At 42.1% G+C, this 21,872-nt stretch overlaps 2 protein-coding genes across 2 annotated transcripts; one reads left to right on the top strand and one right to left on the bottom strand.

The window, feature by feature from the left end:
- Positions 1 to 11: 11 nt before the first annotated feature.
- On the bottom strand, positions 12 to 14,287 carry trpc1 (transient receptor potential cation channel, subfamily C, member 1). Its single transcript, XM_071485065.1, has 13 exons — positions 13,397 to 14,287; positions 12,388 to 12,542; positions 12,119 to 12,220; positions 11,795 to 11,997; positions 10,712 to 10,843; positions 10,296 to 10,491; positions 9,127 to 9,463; positions 6,929 to 7,068; positions 6,660 to 6,809; positions 1,736 to 1,920; positions 1,290 to 1,491; positions 748 to 942; positions 12 to 546 (listed from the first exon to the last, which is right to left on the bottom strand). Exons 1-13 carry the CDS (start codon positions 13,560 to 13,562, stop codon positions 319 to 321), a joined length of 2,391 nt encoding a protein of 796 aa, XP_071341166.1. The 5' UTR covers positions 13,563 to 14,287; the 3' UTR covers positions 12 to 318.
- Positions 14,288 to 16,851: 2,564 nt separating this feature from the next.
- Positions 16,852 to 20,016, top strand: chst2b (carbohydrate (N-acetylglucosamine-6-O) sulfotransferase 2b). Its single transcript, XM_071485080.1, has one exon. It carries the CDS (start codon positions 17,805 to 17,807, stop codon positions 19,200 to 19,202), a length of 1,398 nt encoding a protein of 465 aa, XP_071341181.1. The 5' UTR covers positions 16,852 to 17,804; the 3' UTR covers positions 19,203 to 20,016.
- Positions 20,017 to 21,872: the final 1,856 nt, after the last annotated feature.

The following is a 21,872-nucleotide window of genomic DNA, read 5'->3' on the forward strand; positions in this document are numbered from 1 at the left end:
GTCCCAGCAGGTCAGTTTTTTCCATAAGTCTTTATTTGTCTTTCTGTTGAAAACAATGGCTTTCTTTATTTACAAAACTTTTTTTTTTTTAATTGAATAGCTGAATAATACATAGGGCGGGCCTGAGACGGGGGGGCTTTGGTGGAGAATATATATTTTTCTAGTTAAGTTCCAGCTTTAAAAGTTGCCTCCTCTCTGAAGGAGAAGTGCAAAGTTTTTGCACATGCTCGGGTCATACGTCATCCCAGATAAACTAAAAGCAGAAGTTTTGTCAGTGGGAGAGGGGAAAAGGGGCAGGCAGCGATATCTGGTCTTTCTTTAGCTCCTTGGGTAGAACATGGCATATTTGGACGTCCGGAAGCCGAGCAGGTCCCTCATCTCGTTGCGAAACTTGGAGAGGTCTTGGCGTAGGTCGTTCAGATTTTCCACCGTGGCCTGGTCTGTGCTTTGCATCTTTTGCCGCGTGGAGGTCAAGTAGCGGTGAACCAGACAGCACATGATCTTCTGGTAGTTCTCATCACGCTTCTGCTTAAGGTTCTTCCATTCCTGCATGGAACAGACAGCGAAGGAATTCAGATTGATGAAATTGCAAAAAAAAATGGTTGACGCAGGGTGACCATTTGTTTAAGATTAGGGGGAAGGACTGAATTTACCCCTCCAGAAAATAATCCATCAATCAAATCACAAAGATGCACTCGCAGCCATTAACCTACTACAATTTTGCTTTCACAAAACAATTTTTCTTACCTTCAGGCTGTTCTGTCTCTTCACCTTGCCCTTCGAGGTATGTGAACAGATCCATTTGCTCATGCTGGTCACCAAGTAGCACACAGTCTTTGGGGAGGGGAGGATATTGAACGGTGGTGGCAGGGTACACTTGTCATCAAAGTAGCTAAGCCACAGTTTGGCCCGAGCAAACTTCCACTCCTTATCCTCATGATTCTACAGAGATCCATGAGCCAAGAAGAACATGAAGAACACAGGAATGTGAGAATTGACTTTTAAGTGCTGTGAATATGCAAAACCACTATTTCTGCAGAAATCCTTAAGAGGATAGACTTTTTTGCGGAATGAGTTGCATAATCAAAATCAAATGGAGGTTCAAAGGAAACAGAAAATGTGCAGCTGGGTTCCACCAAAAACAATTAAGCACATGTGTAACATTTCAAGACGAGTTACAGTAAAATTAAATCAAATGACAATAGTTTCAACTTTCTGTTCCAAATTGAACTTAAATGAGCCTTGATGGTGTTGAGACCGCTGTGCCAAAAGTTTGTGTTTACACTTACAGCAATTTGCCTGAAGCTTTTATGGAGCATTGCCACCAGCAGCTTGGTCAGGACAATAACAACCACAATGTTGTAGGTGCCTATGATCATTGCACCCACAAAAGAGCGCAGCTCCTCTGTGTAGCTGATACGGGTGACAAAAAGTGCAATGTGTGCCAGGGAGAAGATGTACCAGAACAGAGCATAGCAGGTCCCCATAAACCTGTGAAATGGAAGAAGCAGATAGATTTTAGTGGGCATTTGGGCAAGATGTCTGCCAGATGCATTGTACAGTTTAACCCCAAAAAACATTCTGATGACATCTAATTTTACAGTCATTATGGAACCAGCTGTGTTTACACAGCCACATATATATATATAACCTCTAACATCTCTCAACAAGTATTCTGAACATTCATCACTGTCGTCATCACTGTCTAAAATGACAGACTTTGGTTGGCCCATACGTGTGGAATGCATCATTGCTCTGTTGCTGGCAGAAGATGCCCTCGCAGTCCTTGGATGGATTCTTGTCTGGGTCTTTATGGTCTTTTCCATAAAGCTGGGTGAGTCCAATGGTGAAGGAGAATAACACCAGCAGAAAGAGGCCCAAAAACTTTCCAAACTCCTGCAGCATCTGACCCATGGAGATCTGGTGGGAGATTAATATTTGTCTGTTGAACATGTGCTGCTTGATCTGATCTGATTTGATCTAATAAAGTAGACATAAGTCTTTCTTTTTTTCTATTTTTCATAGTCACTTTTCTGCCAGCTTTTCCAGCAATCCTAATTAACTATCAAGGGAGGTAGCTGAGGTCAGATCTGAATGTTTTTTCCTGATGCGTACGGAGTTTAATTGATTTCTGAAGAACTGAGAAGTTAATATGGCAAAGCGAGAGCAGTATTTTTGCCTTTATATGTTTATGATCATAAACATAAATCAAATTTCCCTTTTAGTTATGCATTCGGATGTCTGGGTAATGTGGTCTGCAGAGTTGAGGTAACTAGATTAGATGAACGAGATTTTTTTTTTTTTTTTTGTAGCTTTTGAGTAGTTGCAAACTTTTGAGAAATGAAGGCATTACTACAGAAATAAACTTAAAGACCTCTCTCCCAGAAGGCATTTCGACTTTTAGCAGGAAGGACACGGTTAAAACTAACAGTATTAACCACTGGAAATATTCCATTCCAGCTGTCACAGTAAGCTCTGCTGTGTAACAGCAGGAAACACCTCAATGGAAAGCAGCCAGTGTAACTGACATTATTAGTTACACCTGTGCTTTTCTTGCTATGATAAATCAAAATGTCTGCGGGGAAAGAGATCTGTTGACATCGTAGCCAGTCTACATTAACATGACTTTGAAGAGGTAACTGACTGTGACGTTATAATGCTTAATAATTCAATATAACCAACTTGTTCAATATTAGTAAAGAATAACCTCAACAGTGCTGTTTCAGTCCGTGTTAGCAGTCTGCTAGCTAGGTTAGCCTTTTATATAAGCTAATAGCAAGGAAACCTCAGAGTAGCTTAGCAGTGAATTTTTTTTCAGACAAGATAAACCATATGTATGTGATTTCCTTCTCTCTTTTTAACATTGCATGGGAAATACACATGATGTCATGGTTTTAAATAAAGTAACAATGCATCACATTAGCTTACTGTGTATTTTTTCTTTCTTATCTGTGAGCTATATTTCAGTTTATTTTAGCAGAATTAGCTACAACCAAGGTTTCTTTTCTTGCTCTTTAAACCATTGTTTTCACCTGTATCTTTAAAACTTTAATAAGGCAGATACAGTATATTTCTACTCGAGTGTGATGTTTTGATTCTCTTTCAACACTTCCCCCATGTAAGCAAACTTTCTGACTGCTTGTAGCCATTTTCCCCCCATGTTCTTGTTTAGCAGTGATTCCCCGGGGAGGTGGAAACAGCAACGTATTCTGGCAGCCGCAGGGCTCTCACCCTACCCGAGGGACAGCAGGCAAACATGGACGAAACCAGAGAGAGAGCTCGAAGACAGAGAAAGTCTTCTCAGACCATCGGAAACCCACTATTTATAGACCTGAGTGGCTTATCTGTTTACTAGGACCTAGGGATGCGTCAGAACACGCTCGCCCTTGCAAAATACAAACACACACAGTGTCCAGTGTGAGAGATGACCACTTTGCCTGCCCCTCACCTGGCAACTGGAGTGTTTGCGCTGAAACCCAGCCAGCTTGTTTGAGGAGACGGGCCAGTCTATTAGGGTGATTCATTCTCTTGTCATGTCTAAATCCCCCCCAGTGTTTTCCACTGCCACTTTGTATATGTCTGATTTAGGAGCTGAGGGTGTTCCCTGCTTGCCCAGCCTGACAGGTAGCCTAACTTAGTTACTGTACAAACAGAGCAGGAATGTAAGAGGTCAGTAGCTCTTAACCTTGACTGTGGGTGGGGGTCTAATACATTCAAAGTGCCTCAAATGTATCTACAGATGCACAAACAGAGACTTTTTACAAAATAACCCAATAAAACATTCACCGCACTTTAATTTGCCAACATAACTGTACTGGCTGATCATATATAAGAAATGTACTTTACAGAAATACAAAGAATGCACCGGTGGATTCAGAATTACTATTTATTGTCATTTTCATTATTTAAATGCATTTCACTGCCATTTCCCTGTAAAGTACCTTTTTAAAATGCACTCTATAAATACATGGACTTCATATCTAATTAAATTTAGCAAAGCAAAAACAAATTGTTTGTCCAAAGATTTTATTTTTATATTCTTTTGTTCCTGGAGCCGTCTCGACACTGTTCCCCATTTGTTTAAAATGTTTTCCAGCTGTGAGTCTCTCCTTTATTTTCTTTCTGTAGTGCAATAGCATCCACTAACACCACATGTAGAAATCAGAATACTTAATTTAGTTATATTTACAGTGTGAACACACCTCTCAGAACCTGGTCAGGATCTGTATGTAGTTTGGGAGCTGGGGCATAACTTATGTCTCTTTTCTCATATTCATACATGCTTCCTGGTGTCCCATTGGTTATAGTAAATTAATACTCTCAGTGAGGTTAAGTCTGGGCCATGAGTGAGCTCACTGCGTGCACACTGGTGATAGCAGATATATACAGACACACACTCACACTTTCAGTCACTCTTTCCAACCTCAGTAGAGGGCACTACCCAGCAGAAATGTGAGCTGGCCTCTTCAGGAAGGATGGGATCAGAGAAACCTGCATTAATTACTGCAGCCCACACGGTACTGACTCACTGTCTGTGTGTGTGTTAGTGTGTGTTTGTGCATGAGTGGGCGCATGTACATTAGTGGAGAGGTGTGTCTGCCATGTGAGTGTCGGTGCGGCGACAAACACATAGCCACATCTATTTCCAAAGCTAATCATTTTTCCATCCTGACAAGCCAGACAGTGATGTCACAAAGTGAGTGAAAGAGATGAGAGACGAAAAGAAAAGAGAGGGAAGCAGAAAGATGGAGGAGATTGTAGCTGAAAAGCCCTCATTAACAATCTACTGGGCACTCATAGTGTTTTATAAGTCAACCACAAACACGTCCTTGACTTAATGACAGGAAGGTATCCCTACAAATAGACTAACTCACTGCATACCTGAGGGCTGCTTTATGTAAGTCACAAACGGGGGAAAAATGAAATCCTTAAGGCTGCCAGCACAAAGTCAGACATTGGCTGGCTTTACAAACTCTCACTGTCAGCTGGCTGGATGATACATAATATCATGATGTGATAAAAAGGGACACCTATGGCACTGACATTGTTGAGAAGCCTGAGTAGAAAATATGCAAAACAGATTTTTGGCTTTACTGGAAAGCTGGAAAAACAGTGACATAACAAGAACTATCAACACAGACTTTACTATGTGAATCACTTTTTTGAAACATGTGAAGCTTTGTGAGGCTTTTGCTGGCGCAGTTTTACAGATATTCACTATTTACACAGCTAGGTGGAGAATATTCCTCTTCCATCAGAAAAAAAGACAACACAAACAAAAGGTTATTATCATAAATTGATAAAAGCCATTGCCATGTTGCTGGCAATGGATACGTGTTGGTTTATCAATGAGAGAGATCAAATACGATGTGAAAAACAGTATTGATATGACATTCATGTTCATATACTGTACAGGCTAACAAATACTGTCTACTAACAAAGGGGGAGACAAGGACAAATTAGGCAGCCAGAGGGACCACAAAACCACAGAAATGACCATTTTTGTAAGATTAAATGTTTGTTTTTCCCAAATTTTACTTATTTTGTGTGATGTAAGAGGCATAAAGGCAGATTAGTTAGTGTATTGCTAAACATTTCCATAACTTTTTGCAAAATAAAAAGTGAGCGTTGATTAAGCCAATTCAAAACAGATTTTCCATGGATTTAGAAAAATTGAAGAAAAACTTTTCTCTTGGATCTTTTCCGACATAAATCTGTTCTTAATGCACTACACTCATAATGATTATAATTTTAGATGTTTATTTAAAATGTCAAAAGTCATCAGCCTAATCTCCATGCATTTTTCAAATCGAATCTACATTAAAATGATTTGAAAAAGCCTGTGAAGAACCTCAAAATGAGCAATTTAAAATAAATCCATAAATTTCAGAAACTGAGTTTAAAAGTTTTCAACTTTTAATGTCCACACAGTATGTATTGACATTCCCTTTTCTTTCCTTTATTCCCATGCAGTCAAATATGCTGTGAAGTCGCCAATGGATGAGATTTGCTGTATGTGCCAGATTGTGATAAAAATCAATTGCAGATCCGATGAAAATGTGTTTTTGGTGAACAAAGGCAGCTCCACCAGCTTTGAATAAGCTGAAGTTAGTCGGAACACTGAACATTTTTTCTAAGCTAGGCTCTGATTCATGTTGATGATAGAAACGATGACAGTGCAATGATATATGGTAACTGAGCTGCAAAGCTTTATGATGTTGAGTTCAGCTTCTTATGAGCATATTATTACAGCAGAACTGCCTCAGTTCACTATGCTTATACTTCAGACTTATGATGATGGTTATGATATTGCCGAGCACAGCTGGTGTGATGTTCGGTGTGGGCTCGTTTTGAGTGTTCACACTTCACAGGGAGAGGAAGAGAGTGGGTGGTGTATGTGTGTGCGTGGCGAGGTTAAGAGAGAAGGATCGAATGGGAAGCAGTTTTATAATCATTACATAAGAATTTGGTGATTCTCATCCAAAGTGCTTTACAGATACATGATTGAAACCCCTACAGGGATCACAATGAAACATTTTATTGCATGTCTGGCTTTACAAGGAATCAAAACTCTAACTCTAAAAATGCTAGTGTCGTACTTTTACCAATAAGCCGAAAAATCAGAACTACTAGAGTGTGTGTCCCGGCTGCTTTCCTACCTGCAGAGGTCCCAGTATGGAGCTGGTGGTGTACATAAAGAAGAGTCGCAGGTAACTGAGAACATTAGCAAAGGCAAACAGGCCCTCAGCCACTAGGATAGGATGGAAGGCATCCCAGTTCTTCCTCTCTGTCTCCTCCACATCCTTGAACTGCAGAACAAGCAAACACATTCAAAAGCTAAATATTAAGCTAAAACCAGTAAGGAAAAAAAACCTGCAGCCATCTATCACCTTATCACCTTAATCTAAAGTGTGTAATGTGTGGGTACCTTGCTATGGGCAACAATCTTGAGGGCAAAGGTGGCTAGGTAAAGGGAGTTCATCACAAAGCTCAGCTGGTTCCTTGACTCTTCCAGAAAGTCTTCCAGCCCTTCGTACCACAGACGCTTCACGTCTGACCACACCATCCCTGTGGGAGAACAGGAATTCACTATTGCCACACACACACACACATATACACACACCACTAGAAAACGGTATCAAGCTGTCAACATTTTAAAACTGTTTCCAGATTAAGTTGTAAGTCATCTCACAGTGCGACCCCGAGGGAAACAGGAATGTATGAGACACAGGAATTGGAGATTAATGTGCTGAAAAGGTGTCATCGGTGGGATTTAGGGAGGTGTGTGGAATTTAATAAAGATGGGTGTTTGTGGGTTTTTGTGTCCAAATGGAATTTTCTCATCAAGTCTAAAAGTACAGTAGGGATAATAAAATTAAGATTGAAAACCTGACTCCAGTTGCAAATCAAGAGGTAGTAACATATTCTCTATGCCTTGATTCAGAAATTATTACAATAGATTGAACCTGTGCTCTGTTATTGGTGTCCATGGTTTCAACAGAAAGTAATCAGAGTGGGAGTGACAGGCTTTGGCAGAGAAATCCCATTAGGTATTGTTTCTCACATGAATTGTTTCAGTCTCTGAATAATTTCCATTCATTTAGCCTGGTAAGTAGGATCTGGATACAATGGAAAGACTGAATTTGTGGTCTAACGCAGAAATCAAATCACTCATAGGCAGCGAGAGATGCCTTGAGACACATTATGACACATATGCATGCATGTATCAGCACACAGACATACTCAGAGCATCTGATTTCTACATTAATGTGAGGCATCTGGTTCATGGTAATAACAAGATGGAGGGAGAAGGAGACAGATATGGGGGGGGGGGGGGGGGGGGGGGGGGGGGGGCAATGCAAAGCAGAGTGAATGAGAAGCTGCTGTTTGACTGAAGAGCGCTGTCTGTTGACACCCAGCACATGCAGGAACTGTAATAGCTCTTGTTCACATCCTGATAACATTTGTACAAGGTTGTCGGAGCAGGGTAATCATTAGCAATCTCATTCCTGTTATGTTGTATTGATGCTGGAGGGACTGTAGAGCGTAAAACCTGCACCACTGCCATCACATTGCACAGTCAAGCTGTTTTGCAATGAGGCAACCTTGGAGAAAAAAAAAACTGCTGAACTTGTTAAAATCTATCTTTGATGTTGCTCTTTTGTGGTACTTAAGAATCTTTGCCCCTCTGGCGGGTTATCTCAGCCTATGGAAAAACCCATTACCCTTCTGTCTAATGACTCAAATACTGATCTTACTCCTGCAATATACAGAATAAATTGCAAATTACACCGCAACCATCTTAATAACATTGAACAATAGAAGTCAATTGCTTCCACATCTTTTTATAATCCGTGAGGTGCAGTTATTGGGATGATTTATCAAACCGACAATGAAAGCGATGAAATCTAGCCCACTGTGCTGTGGTTGCCGTGCTTTGTGTGTGGTGGAGAGGGGCAGGATGCTGCAGCCATGAGACAAATATCCCTGCTGAGGCAGGGCCATTAACGCAATTGAATGATCATGCTAATGGTTTCTGGGCAGAGGAGGAAGGTAGAGAGGGTTTTCCCCGGAGAAAGACAGAGTCAATTTCTGACTGTCACTATCCAGCCTCATTTGACAAGATAGCTTGTGCTCATGTTTGTCTTTGTGCAAATATATGTTTGCATGTATGTGTGCTTGTGTGTGCAGAGTACGGGGATAGCAGCACTCAGATGGGCCACCGGGGAGAAAGAAGAAGCCACAGTTCCTTTCTATAGAGCTCAGTTTGAAGCAGAACTGACAGATTTAATCCAGTCAAGCCAGGCTCTCTGTCATTTCCTATAGAAACAGCTGTTTGTCATGTTCTGCCTGATAGGATTATGGATACAGGATACTGGACTTTAGCCAGACCATAACAGGAATCTCTCATTTTCACTCCACTTGGCAATTTAATTGGATTAAATTCTCATTTGTATGATTGAATTCATATTCTATTTTCAATTCTCCTGTGTCTATTAGGAGACAAATAATTATTCAATGACTGAAATCTGACCTGAAACATTCACCGTGATAACTACATACAGTACGTAACACTGCACATAGCATACACACACGACTATGTGGTTTACTGGGTAAAAAGCTGACCTATGATCCAGAGGATGAGCAGGTAATCGATCATCTCCAGTGCGGGGCCCATGGTGTTTTTCTTGCCTTCATTGTAGACCAGAGAGTAGAGGTTCAGCAGCAGCAGGAATGTAAGGTAGGAGGCGCTGTGAATGATGAACTTGACGAAGGGTGTGTGGATGATCTGGCCCACACGGGAACGTGGCACCAGAAGGTAGCAGACAGACAGCAGCGGCCAGAGCATCGCCACGCTCAGCACTGTGGCCATCTTTAGACAGGTGTGTTTGCGCCGGTAGCTGGCCGTCTCTCCAAACCAGACGGTGTTGAGGAACTGTTGACAGTTGGACTGAGCCACAAACTGAAAAAGGGGCAACAAGATATGATATAAGCAACATATCAACAAGAGGAAGTGATCGTGATATAAATAATTGGTTGAATTAGAGAGTTCTGTTCATTTTCAAGTCAAATCAGTTGAAGGAATAGTTAGATGTTTTGGAAAATACACTTGATCAGTTTCTTGAGTTGAAAAGATTGATGCCATTCTTGTGTCTGTATGATAAACTGATATGAAGCTGAGCTGTGGACTAAAAAACACTGTGAATTCAAAGTGAGTAAGGCTGTCAGTTACAATGGCTTTTAAGTGTATTATATAGATTGGCCATTAATAGTTGATGTTCTCTCTGCAACAGGAATCCAACCACACACATGCTATTGGCCCAGAAAGGCCAAGGAATAAGTGAGTAGTTCTCTAATGTGCAGCCTTAAGAAGAACCTTATCTGTGCTATCCCCCCAACAGGAAACGATGGTATGCAGTTGGCTGTGCTGTGATATATGAGTCAAACTATTCACTCTGAGCCATCCCAGCTGTAAATTGCCCCACAGCTTCAAACTGCAAGCTTTAGTTTGTCTTTGACTGCCGTTGCCTGGAGGAAGCACTTTATCCTGCCAAACTCATATTTCCCAAAGACAAGCTCTACTGTACTGCAGCAGATGTTTAGTCCGATATGAAGTACACTAAATAAGAGAACATTAATAATAATCCTTATATCATTAGCTCTCCACGAATCTGTGAATATCTATAAATTAATTTATCAGGCAGTACAGCTCAACCCCCGTATATTGCAGATCGGCTTGATACTGACATTCAAACATTCATGTGACAGCTGCAGCTGCACTTTGCCTGGCTAACCTCTTTTTGGTTGTACTTGATGGCAAGTTTGAGTCGGCTGAGGTTCATGCGTTCCTCCAGTAAGCCTCTCTTGTCGACGTGATCCTCACTGGACGTGTGATTGAGAATAACTTCTAGCTCCCGAGAGTTTCGAGCCTGAGCCAGCAGGTCCTTGGCAAACATCTTACATTGCTTCGCCAGCTCCTCATAGTCGTTCCTGGAGTCAAAGAAATCAGATACAATCAAACCACATGAGAGATTATGATTCTTATCTGTCCCAGACTATAAAGGAAGAGGGCTTACAATATGGCTGTACGCGTGTATGTACATATGTTTGCGAGCAAGTTTTTCTATGTATCCCTAAGTCTTTATGCGCAAAGAAATTAAACTTGCTCTGACATGACCAACGGAGGTGCAGCAGCTGATAGCAATCGTACCTGAACTCCACCTCAACCAGACTGAGCTCCTTGAGGTCTGCACTCAGCTCAAAGGCCCTGAGTATGGGATCTTCCTCAGTCAACATGATGAGGGAGGGGCTGGCCAGGCACCGGTAGATGTCCAGACGGAACCTGACCCACGAAGATCAGTGGAGATGAGGAGGCAGAGGTGATGGCGGAAAGAAAAAGGGGGATGAAAGGAGATGTGAGACAGACACAGGATGGAACAGATGGAGGTGTAGAGATAAAGAAAAGGGAAAATGGAGAAACAGTCAGTCCTCTTGCTGTTTCATTTGTACCTGCTTTGACCTCTGTGCTGTTTGCCAGCCAAACGGCAGACTGATTCATTTAGTGTACTGTGTGGGAAGATACACTGGCCTGCAGGGAGAATAAAAATGTCTAGCAGCTAGTAGAGGAGATCAGCAAAATCTCATCTGCAATTCCAAGATGGCATCAGAAACCAAGAATCACTACCTACCAAAGGAAACACTGCTGTTTACTGCTTAATTTGCAGTAATTTCATATTTCAGTGCAAAACAATTACTTATATGGAAAAATTAATATGCCACGACTGGCTCTCTATGGCTAGATAAGTTGAGCTTGGCAATACCAGAGGGCATTAGGCCTGCAGCCCTCTGTGGGATAAACAGGGTAAGCATTCATGGTACTGCCAAAAAAAAAAACAGATAACAACATTTCTCAAAAGTCAAGACATAAATCACTAACTCATTTCTTTCCAGATGCTTAAGATGATATTTTCAGACTGATGCTATCATCAAAACAAGGTGTCGCAATGTTTCCCAAGAACCTTTCCCGAACGCTTAATTTGACAGACCAAATGATTCATAGCTGTTTTTAAGCTCCAACATACCAGAGCAAGGACCAAAACAGTCATCACATAAAATTACGCAGGCATCATCCGCAAGACAAAAGCGAAGTTGACTGTTCCAAGTAACAATAATTCAGAGCAACACTGGTCTTCTGGTTTAGATCAATGGGAGCTTAATGCAGCCATCTGGGCAAAGTCAACACCATTTGTACTGTAACACTTTCTCAATTCTAGATGATGGAGGAGGCCTGTACCTGGAATGTCGTAAGCTGTCCTTCTTGTTTTTAGCATTGCAGAGCGTGCACTCGCAGCCTACGGCATGGGGCCGGGGGAGCGAGATGTCCTGTTTCAGCAGCATAGTCAGGATCTCGTAGTTGTTCCTGTGGGCTGCCAGAATGACCGGAGCCACATCCATGGTGGTGGAATACTCTGGGTTCTGAATCCGCTGCATCAGTTTCTGAAAAAAAAAAAAAAAAGATGAAAATCTGAAATACTGAGCAGAAGTTATAAGAAATACAAATGATATTAGCCTGTTCTTTGCATTCATAGTGTTTTTCATGAAAGAAGATGAGACTAACAGCAATTGAGGGCTTGGAAGATCGCCTGGGCCTGTGGTTGAGGAGGATATCCACAGCTCCCACTACCTCCGAGTCTATGGCCACCAGCAGGGCATCTGTTGCCTTCAGAAACAAACACATCATTTTACAAGCTATCAGATGGCAGATTTCATGTCAAAACAACACACAGCAGCAGTAAACTGACATCATGACAATACTTAAAAAAGTGAGATCTTGTGCATGTAATATTTTATGCTGAGCGTGTGTGTGTGTGTGTGTGTGTTTACTACCTGGCAGCCATGCTCCAGAAGAAGCTGCAGGATGTCTAGATTCTCGTTCTCGATGGTGATGGTCACGGCGTCTCGGCCCAGCACGTCTACGCAGTTGATGTTGAGCTCGCCGTGTCGGTTCTCCTCGAGGAGCTTCTTCACCATGTAGTAGTCGCCTGGGGAGCACGCCAAAAGACAAGGCGGCACATCATGAATGGAATCCACTTTATGAAATTCTCACAATGTCAGGTCTACAAAAGCTAGTGAAGCATCATCTGTGGTTGACGCCAAGGAGACACACACAGCTTCAGCCATGAAGCAAACACTCTCACAGAGCAGGCTCAGCTCCAGCAGTCCTCTTAACCTCAGTGGGGTATAACAATAACATCTCCCTCAAAGGACAATTTCTGTTGCTGAGCCATGTTTGGAGAGACTTTATATGGTCACACTGGCAGTCACTGGCCTGCACACATGCAACAGCGTCCCCCTGTACAATGTTCTGAAGTTATCAATGAAACATTCCCCTCCCATCTGACTAGTTGAGTATGCCCATGCCTCCTTGCTATTTTACGCTTGCACTGTCTGCGTCTTGTGTAGTTTCGCTTCAGTTTGTTTGCTCTAACTTTCCTTGTGCAGACCAGAAAACTTTCACAAGAGCAGACATTCAACTACATATATCTTAACCTCGGTGGGCAAATTTTCTCAGTAGCCAACGTGTAGGCAGCTGTATGAAAGGTAGGGGAAAAAAAGAAAGAGGAAAAAAAAAAAAAAGTGGTCTGACAGTTTGCTTGCTGCAGTGACCCTGCTGGAACTCCATCAAGCTGTTCGTCATGGTGTATTTTACCTTCAGTACATGCAGGCCTGCTGGTATCAGATGCAATACAGCAGTGATATTTTAATTGATCAGTGCTGCACAGCTATCACCTGATTCTAACAATTTATTTTTTTTCTATGATCTTAAACACATCACAATGAGCATAACAACAGTGAATATAGGATTGGATTAACGATGGATTAACAAATAACAAACCTTTCTCGCATGCCAGCAAGAAAAGCTTCTCATCCAGCGTCGTCTCCTCCTTCACCTCTCTCACGTCTTTCAAGGCCAGAAATTTATCCGGGGAGGAGGCGTCCGTGCCCTGGTACAGAGCTGCCATTACGACGGAGAGCGAGTACGGCCAAACACTGATGTGCATCCCACTAGAAACCGGCGACCATTACACGAGAAAGCTCGTCAGGTGGGATGACATGAGAGGAATCCTTTCAGCTGTCTGCGGCAGCGCAGCAGAGGTTTAAAGCGTCGTCATGAGACTAAACCAATGTCATCCGAGTGCTGTTATTGCCGCCGCATCTCTGCTGCTGCCTCCGCTTCCAACAAAAAAAAAAACCCCTCCTGTAGCCGCCTGTCGCACTCAAAAGGCTTAAAGACTGGGATTCAACAGAAACACGCAGCGGCTGCAGGCTGGAGGAACGACGAGGTCATCTCCCTCGGCGTGTTTACATGCACCATCCTCTCGCATCGCAGGATCCTGGGGATCTTTCTGGTCCTGATGCTGCTGACGGGGCTTCTACTGCGCATGTTTCCTCCTCCACCTGCTCGTTCATTTCGCAGGCGCAAAGCCTCGCTGCCTCATGATTATGTAACCGGGCTATTCAGTTCGGTGCCGCTCTGTGCTATCAATCTCAGTGTGTGTGTATATGCAGATATACAGTCTAGCAATCATCATACCGCAAAAGAATATTTTACAGGTACTTGCAAGTGATGGATTAGATTGTATAGACACGTTTGGTCATTGTGTAGTTTATAGCATACACCCTGAAGCACAGGCCTGGTGAAATATACACATGACTCTACAGTAAAGCTCAGGGTGGTCTGAATGTGTATGATCATACCAATGTGACAAAGGACACCTAGGGCTTCTGGTCCATGTAGGATTGTGTGTCTATGTCACTGGACAGGCTATTTCCTCCATGTAGCAGATGTGTTTGGACATGCATGGGTGAAATTCATTACATATGGATAATGGAAAGAGAGGGCGAGAGATGTCTGGCTCTGTGTACAGTCAGGGGCAGGCTGTGAGGGAGCACATATGGCAGATACACAGAGCTGTCCCCCTGGCTATGATATTCAAATGAGGGTATATCAGTCCTCCACAGTCAGCAACACTTCTCACAGGCCGGCAAACATCTGTGCAAGTCATGACAGAGAGACAGAGAAAATGATGAAGAAACCAAAGCAATTTCCAACTGTGCAGCTCTTAACAGTGTGTTATAAAATTGTTTAACATGAACAAAAATAAAATGTTAATACAACACAGGGAGTCAAGCCCTGCACTACATATACGGCACTGAGAGGCAATGAAGCAATGTAATTATAATTAAAAAGGAGAATTGTAAGACAGCAGTTTAGTGATTAGGTCTTTTCGTTTACCACGACCCTGAAACTGAGTCCTTCATTAATTATGTTATTTATTCCTGTGCTTTTCCTACTGTGATGTGTCAAAATGTTTTCTGTGGAGAAGTCTGTAAAACTGTATATAATAAAAAATGTAATTAAAATCTCCCAAGCTTCCCAATTACAGAGAACTGTTTGATAGAATGTTGCTACCACATCCTACATATAAACTGCTGTAGGCCTACATGACATGCATATAGACACTATTTTGTAATGTATTAAAGATAATGAATTTCATATTCAGTTCTGTATTATTTTAATCAATTGGGCCTACTCACATTGTTCTCACTGGTAATGACATATCCTCCAACGAGTCATGACTTTTCTCCACGTGAAAAAAAGCTCACAAAAATGTTAGAAGTTTGGTCTAAAGATTCAGAGGACAGCTCAAAACAGTGGCTCCTAGAATTAACATTCATTAAAGAGCTATTAAATTTTATAAGCATTTTAAAATAAACTTCTCCCCATCCACTCACTCCATTTTGACACAATCATACTTGCAAGTGGAGAAAAGGGCCCTGTGGCTGCACTTTATTATCCAACAATACAGCATCCCAGAACGGCCCTCAGTTAATGGACCAAATGATAAGGAACTGAAAAGAACACTATGTACAGAGTAGGTGGGACCTATGCAGGCTGCTTTTTTTTGGTGCTAGATACAGAAATGACACGGTTGCAGGTTTTTCGATTTTCAGTAAATGATCCCAAAAGGAAGAAAACAGTTTAGGAGAGGAAGATTAAAAACAATCCTGTACTGGCTCTTTCTAAAATGTGACACTCAAATATATAAAATCTGGTTGATTAACAGTTCATTTAAAGGAGGACTAAAATGGGTCTGTTAATGTGATATATTATTGCCAGTAATTTCCATAAGATTGGGAAAAGACAACAACAGATGTTATTACTTCCCACTACCAACTGAACATTTTATTTGGTTTTCTTTAAGTATAAATTCAGTTTAAATAACACAAAATATATAAGTTACATATACTATATATGAATGCTTATTTGGTATTCAAATAATGTGGTATGTCAAGAATTTTAAAGGTGAAAGAAAGAGAAAGCAAAGTCAGTTTCTGTGTCCTGATTGGAAACACTGGCTCCAGCAGAGGGCAGTATGCACAAAGGTTTTGTGACATAAACATCCGCATTGGATTGGTACTACAAAATGGGCATCTGTGGGTTAGAAACATGAGCAACCAAGACAGTTTACCGAGCATGAAGAGTAATTATTCACTGCACAGCCTTACAATGCACGCCGTTTACAAAAGCACTTCCAGACACACACAGCTTTATTTGATCTGTTGTAGCTGTCCTCTTAGAAAAACTTGAAAAAAAAAGGCTTCGCTGGAAAGAGGACAATACATAAACAGCTCTCTTAATGTTAAAAAAGATTTTGATGGTGCAAGAAGTGCAATAAGGCCACGATACAATCATGAAACATTAGCATATAATCACTAAATCCCAATTGGGATGTTACAGGGCTTGAGCAGGGGTCAAAGGGTCGAGCCCCTTTCCACTCCATCTTTTGTGTGGTTCAGCTGTGTAATCCCAAACTGACAAGCCTCTTAGGAAAGATGATTTTCAATCTGCAGAGCATGTGGTTTCCTCTGTTCAAACACATGGCCTCACAGCTTCCCAGGACTTGTCAGTTCCTGGGGAACAGCTGTCAAACGTCAGATTTCAGCTGATTCCACTTGAGAGGAGTGCCAGTCATTGTTGCTGACTGTTTCCAACACATCCAATAAAAAAATAAAAAATAAAATAAACTGTGCATTGCATTAGACTTATTCCTACAGACCTAAAGTAATGCTTTATTTTCAGTGATTAATTTGAATCTTTCATCACATTAAACGATGCTAGTCCAACAGGAGCATATTTTTGCTGCAATGCATGCATGTATGGTACACGTTTAATTAATAATAAGATTTCCTTTAGGCTGGGGAGCAGGCTCTTCTTATAGATCTGGGTTACCCTCTTGAGGCAGTAGTGGGAAATAACAAATACATTTAATCTGAAATATTGATTCTTTGCTGGAGCAATGCACCATGAAGAGAACAAACATTATAGGAAAGTAAAGACGGGGCTCTGAAGAGAACATGGACTTGAGGAACAACTGAATTTAAACAAAGAGCGACGTTAGAGACAAGTGGGGACGGGTGAGACTGACTCTCTCAAGACAGAACCAGGGTACAGAGCCGCAGATAGTGAGGTAGACCCCTCTGAAACATAACAACAGCATCATCTCCAGCAGTCTACCATTGCTGCCATCTGTGGGATCCAGAGCCGAGGCTGCGCCGACACAGACGGGCAGCAGGTCCAATGGCGCAAGTCGCCGACGCATGACGCTGCAAAGAGGGGGCCAATAGCGTCCCTCTGTGGGCGTGTCTTTCCTCCCGTGTTCTGATTGAATCGGTCCCGTTTGTGTTACTCGGGTGAGCAGAGGAGAAGGAAGAGCAGGGGGGGGGGCTGGAAATCTTCTAACTGAACGGTGTCGCTGAGCCATTCGCTGCTCCGTTATGGCAGACGCGGAATGATCTGAGCTGCAGCCTCGTCGTGACGGTCTCATTGTCTTGCGGAGCCTGAATCTCACCGGGCTGCATCAGATGATAACTGCGCAGGGATGCCTCCGCTGAGCATGGGCGAACAGGGCGTCTGCTCCAACGATGAGAGCTTCTTCCTTTTTGTTTTGACCAGGGGCCACCCACAGAATCACTGCATCGCTGTGGACAACTTAGACGCTCCCCCCGTCCGTCGCTCCTGTGAGGAACACTGCGCAGTGCAGTGAAAACGGGATATCGTGTTGTGGATTTCGGGTTTGGTGGTGAATATATTACCCAATCAGCTGGCATTCAAATCGCTACCAACCCCCCCCCCCCCCCCCCCGGTATATGATATAGGTGCACGTCCTACAGAGTGTGTTGGCACACTGTCAATGTAAGGAACTTTGTCCTGTGGTGAGAGCCACTCTCCGAGGGTACAGATGAGAGGCAAACAATACCATCAACCACTGAAGTTGACAGCGCCTTGGGAGAAGGATGCTGGCTTTGGGAGGAAGCTTAAAACCTACAGGAATCATACCAAGATAATAGCACAGCCTGGGATCGTGATGAAAGTCCTCCGCAGGAAGAGGATTGTCTTATTTATGGCCTATTTCTTACTGTTGGTCCTCACTATGCTTAACTTGGCTAATTATAAATGGACTAAAGAGCCACAGCAGTGTAATCATCAGATGAGGAGCACCACTTATCAGAGCAGATCTGATATTCGCTTCCTATACAGGCCTTCCCTGGCTAAAAAGAGACAGCTTATCTATGTTCTGACCACCTGGAGGTCAGGTTCATCCTTTTTTGGGGAGCTGTTTAACCAAAATCCTGAAGTGTTCTTCTTGTACGAGCCAATGTGGCACATCTGGCAGAAACTGTACCCGGGTGATGCAGTGTCTTTACAAGGGGCAGCAAGGGACATGCTCAGCTCCTTATACCGCTGTGATCTGTCTGTTTTCCAACTTTACAACAGCCCCGGGGGCAAAAATTTTACCTCCCTCGGACTATTTGGAGCCACCCTCAATAAAGTCGTGTGCTCCTATCCCCTCTGCTCAGCCTACAGGAAAGAGGTGGTGGGGATGGTAGATGACAAGGTGTGTAAAAAGTGTCCCCCTCAAAGCCTTAGACTGTTGGAGGAGGAGTGCCTCAAATATAGCACCATAGTCATTAAAGGGGTACGCATATTGGACGTTAACGTGTTGGCCCCGCTCATGGAGGATCCATCCTTGGATTTGAAGGTGATACACCTAGTACGAGACCCGCGGGCAGTGGCCAACTCCAGGATCAAATCCAGACACGGCCTGATAAGGGAGAATTTACAGGTGGTACGCAGCAGGGACCCTAAACTTCGCCGGATACCTTTTGTGGATCCTGGCCACAAAGCCAACAAGAAGGATGGCTCAGACTACCACTCCATAGGAGCCATGGAGGTGATCTGTGACCGCACCTCCAGGACTTTGAGGACTGCCTTAAACCCACCCAGCTGGCTGAAGGGGAAGTACATGGCCGTGCGGTACGAGGACCTGGTTGAGAACCCAGTTAAGACCTTGCGGAACATCTACCACTTTGCCAACCTGACCACCAACCACGAAATTGAGTCGTTTGCACTGAACATGACCAGTGGCTCCAGCTCCTCCTCTAAGCCATTCATAGTCTCATCCAGGAATGCCACACAAGCTGCTAGTGCATGGAGAACAGTGCTGAGCATTCAACAGATCAAACAAGTCGAGGACTACTGTCACCATGCCATGTCTGTTCTAGGGTACGAAAGAGTCAGAACAGCCGGAGAGGCTAAAGACTTGAGCAAATCACTACTGACACACTCCAAACTGTGAAAACGTCCACACCACCAAAGACCTTTTAATTTAATGTTCATTTTGCATCGAGTGCCGTTTCCTCTTGTTGTGGAATTAAAGCTTTACTTTGAATAAGTGTTCGAGGAGCTCCACTGGCCACATTTGGAATGTATCATGTTTCTCTCAGTTGAAATACAGTGGTATTTGAAGGGACCACTTCTTTTATACTGGAATACCAGATGTGTTTGACAATGCAAGGCCTACGAACAATGACTTGCATAGTGAAGCTGCAACTATGAAAAAAAAACAAAACAAAAAAAAAAAAACAACAACTGTATAATTCATGTATCTTGTTATGATGACACTTCAAAGTGGATGTTTTGGGGTTATTTTTGAATGTTCAAAATCTTACAAAAATATGTTTTTCCAGTCTCCATACTATCTGTAAAAGTGAAAATAGTGGATGAAAGAAAAACAAAAAAACAAAGAACAAATGATTTAAAAAAAAAAAAAAGCTCATTGCTAATGTTTATTTGTAAGATCTGGTTAAAGTCAGAGACAATCAATAAATTGGTTTGTTGACGTGCCATAGGTAGAGGTGTGATGAATAGGCTACATCAGAACAGCATTAGTGGTACTTCTAGAATTAAAAAAAAAAGGTATGTTTGATTTTTGTCACCAAATCCTTGTAGGATACTATCATGCACTGTGGACAGTGGTATGGCTCTGGAGCTGTCTCTCAGTGTCAGTGTGAGCAGTCTGTTCTACCATTTCAAATGTTTACAATTGCTTGCTCTTATAAAAACACATGATCTGGGAATATTGCATTGAGTAAAGTTCACAGTTAACAAGACAGTCGATGCATCTGTGTTGAACAACCTGCACTGCTTTACATTTAAAAAAAAAAATCATGAACAAAAACATAACAGCAAGTAACCAGTGGTTCTCAAAGCCTGGTGCACAAGGCAAGGTCTCCCTAAAAATGATATTAAAATAAAATCCAATGCCATGAGCCACTGGATTTAATCAATATTGCAGTAACAGAAAGCTTTATGCTACTAATATTTATTTTAATTACACAGTCTGTAATAATTCGTTCCTTCATATTTATGCAATATTTCAGAGCTTAGCTCAGTACACGATGCACCACTGAGCCTCCCTCACCATTTGAGAACCATTGTGCTGGAATTATCTCATAAATTTGCGATACAATTTAAAGGTGCCCTGTGGAGTTTTCTTGCAAACAAAGTTTATATTAGCATTCAGTGTTACTCACCAAAATCCACTGTGTGTATACTTGGGGTCACACAACTACAAAGCAACTGGCAATCTTCTTCCCTGCCTGTGCTGGAACAGTGATGTGTGTCCTGGCCTTCTATCACAACCTGTAGAATAGTAGAACACTGTGAAACCATTGGTAGAAATATGCATCTCGCCATTAGCATGCGTGTGCACGAGCAATCGCATGCACGAGAATAAATGCGGGTGGTGGTCAAAAACCCCTCAGGGTACCTTTAAGAACATGTCATAAAAGATATTAATCGTAAGGATAAGAAATACTGTATTCATACAGTGGTAGAAGGAATAATTGGGAACTTCAGCTTCAGTTTTTTGACGACACAACCTTTAAGAAAATCCCAGACAAATGGCTAAAAAAGGGCAATACATGGATTTCAAATGACCTGAAGACAAAGTTAGATGTTCAAAAGTTAAAGAAACTTTTGTGAAAACCATCATTTCACAAAATTTGCTGTGATGTGTTGAGTTTTGTAGATTTTATTTCACCTCAGAAAAACAGAGGTCAATAACATTTAGTTTGTGATGCTCACAGTAGCCAAAAAAGTTCACCTGAAAAGCTTTACAGACAATAAGTCTTTCGTCACTGACAAGGTTACAGGCACGTTGTGGGATCTTGTTGTGAGTAGTTTCTCCCTTCTGAACAGAGGTTGATGCTTTAGCTGGTGGGCGTACATGAGCTTTTAGCTGGTGGTTCTCAAAGAAAACACTGGAAAAAAGGGCTGTGGTTTATCAGAAGTAACTGTCACATGTAAAAAGAGACAATTGTGTTTAGTTTTCAAATGTCAAATTTAAATGTTAAGCATCACAGACAAATGCATTACAGGCTGTCTGGATGAGCTGTTGTACTGGTGATGAGCTCTAAATCTCACTATCATCTCCAAATCACACTTAAACAAGTAAAAGTGAATCCTGAATTAGAACTGTCCCTTTAAGCATAGCACTGAAGGCTGAGCATCTCCATCAGAGGACTCACGATGAAAGGCTGTTGCTATCATTCACTCTCTTTTGCTCAGAACAAAACTGTATTCAGACATCGGCACAAGCAAAGGGGAATACATTGCATATTTTACAGCAACAGAGTTGAAGCATTCCATAGATTCACCCATGCATTCACAATATAAAATGGAAAGCCCTCAATTCAAGGACAATGGCTTTATTAATATGGAGGGAAACAGTCGGCATATTCACAAAGCCTAACCTTCACGGATTGGATTAGTGAAGTACACAACACCCTGCTTCACTCAAGGGGAAAGGGGCCATGAGATTTATAATGATGCACTCAGAGAGCACAAAAGTGCAATCTATAATTAAAGAAGTTAGAGGAAACCTCACATGCTAATAGTCTCTTTCCCAAATGCTGTTAATATACTTAAGCATATGGAAGTATTCTAGCACGGCGCAGAATGACGA

This window comes from Trachinotus anak, unplaced genomic scaffold (assembly GCF_046630095.1).
Source record: "Trachinotus anak isolate AG129_WGS33_773 ecotype Australia unplaced genomic scaffold, CSIRO_AGI_Tana_v1 ptg000009l, whole genome shotgun sequence".
Lineage (NCBI taxonomy): Eukaryota > Metazoa > Chordata > Actinopteri > Carangiformes > Carangidae > Trachinotus > Trachinotus anak.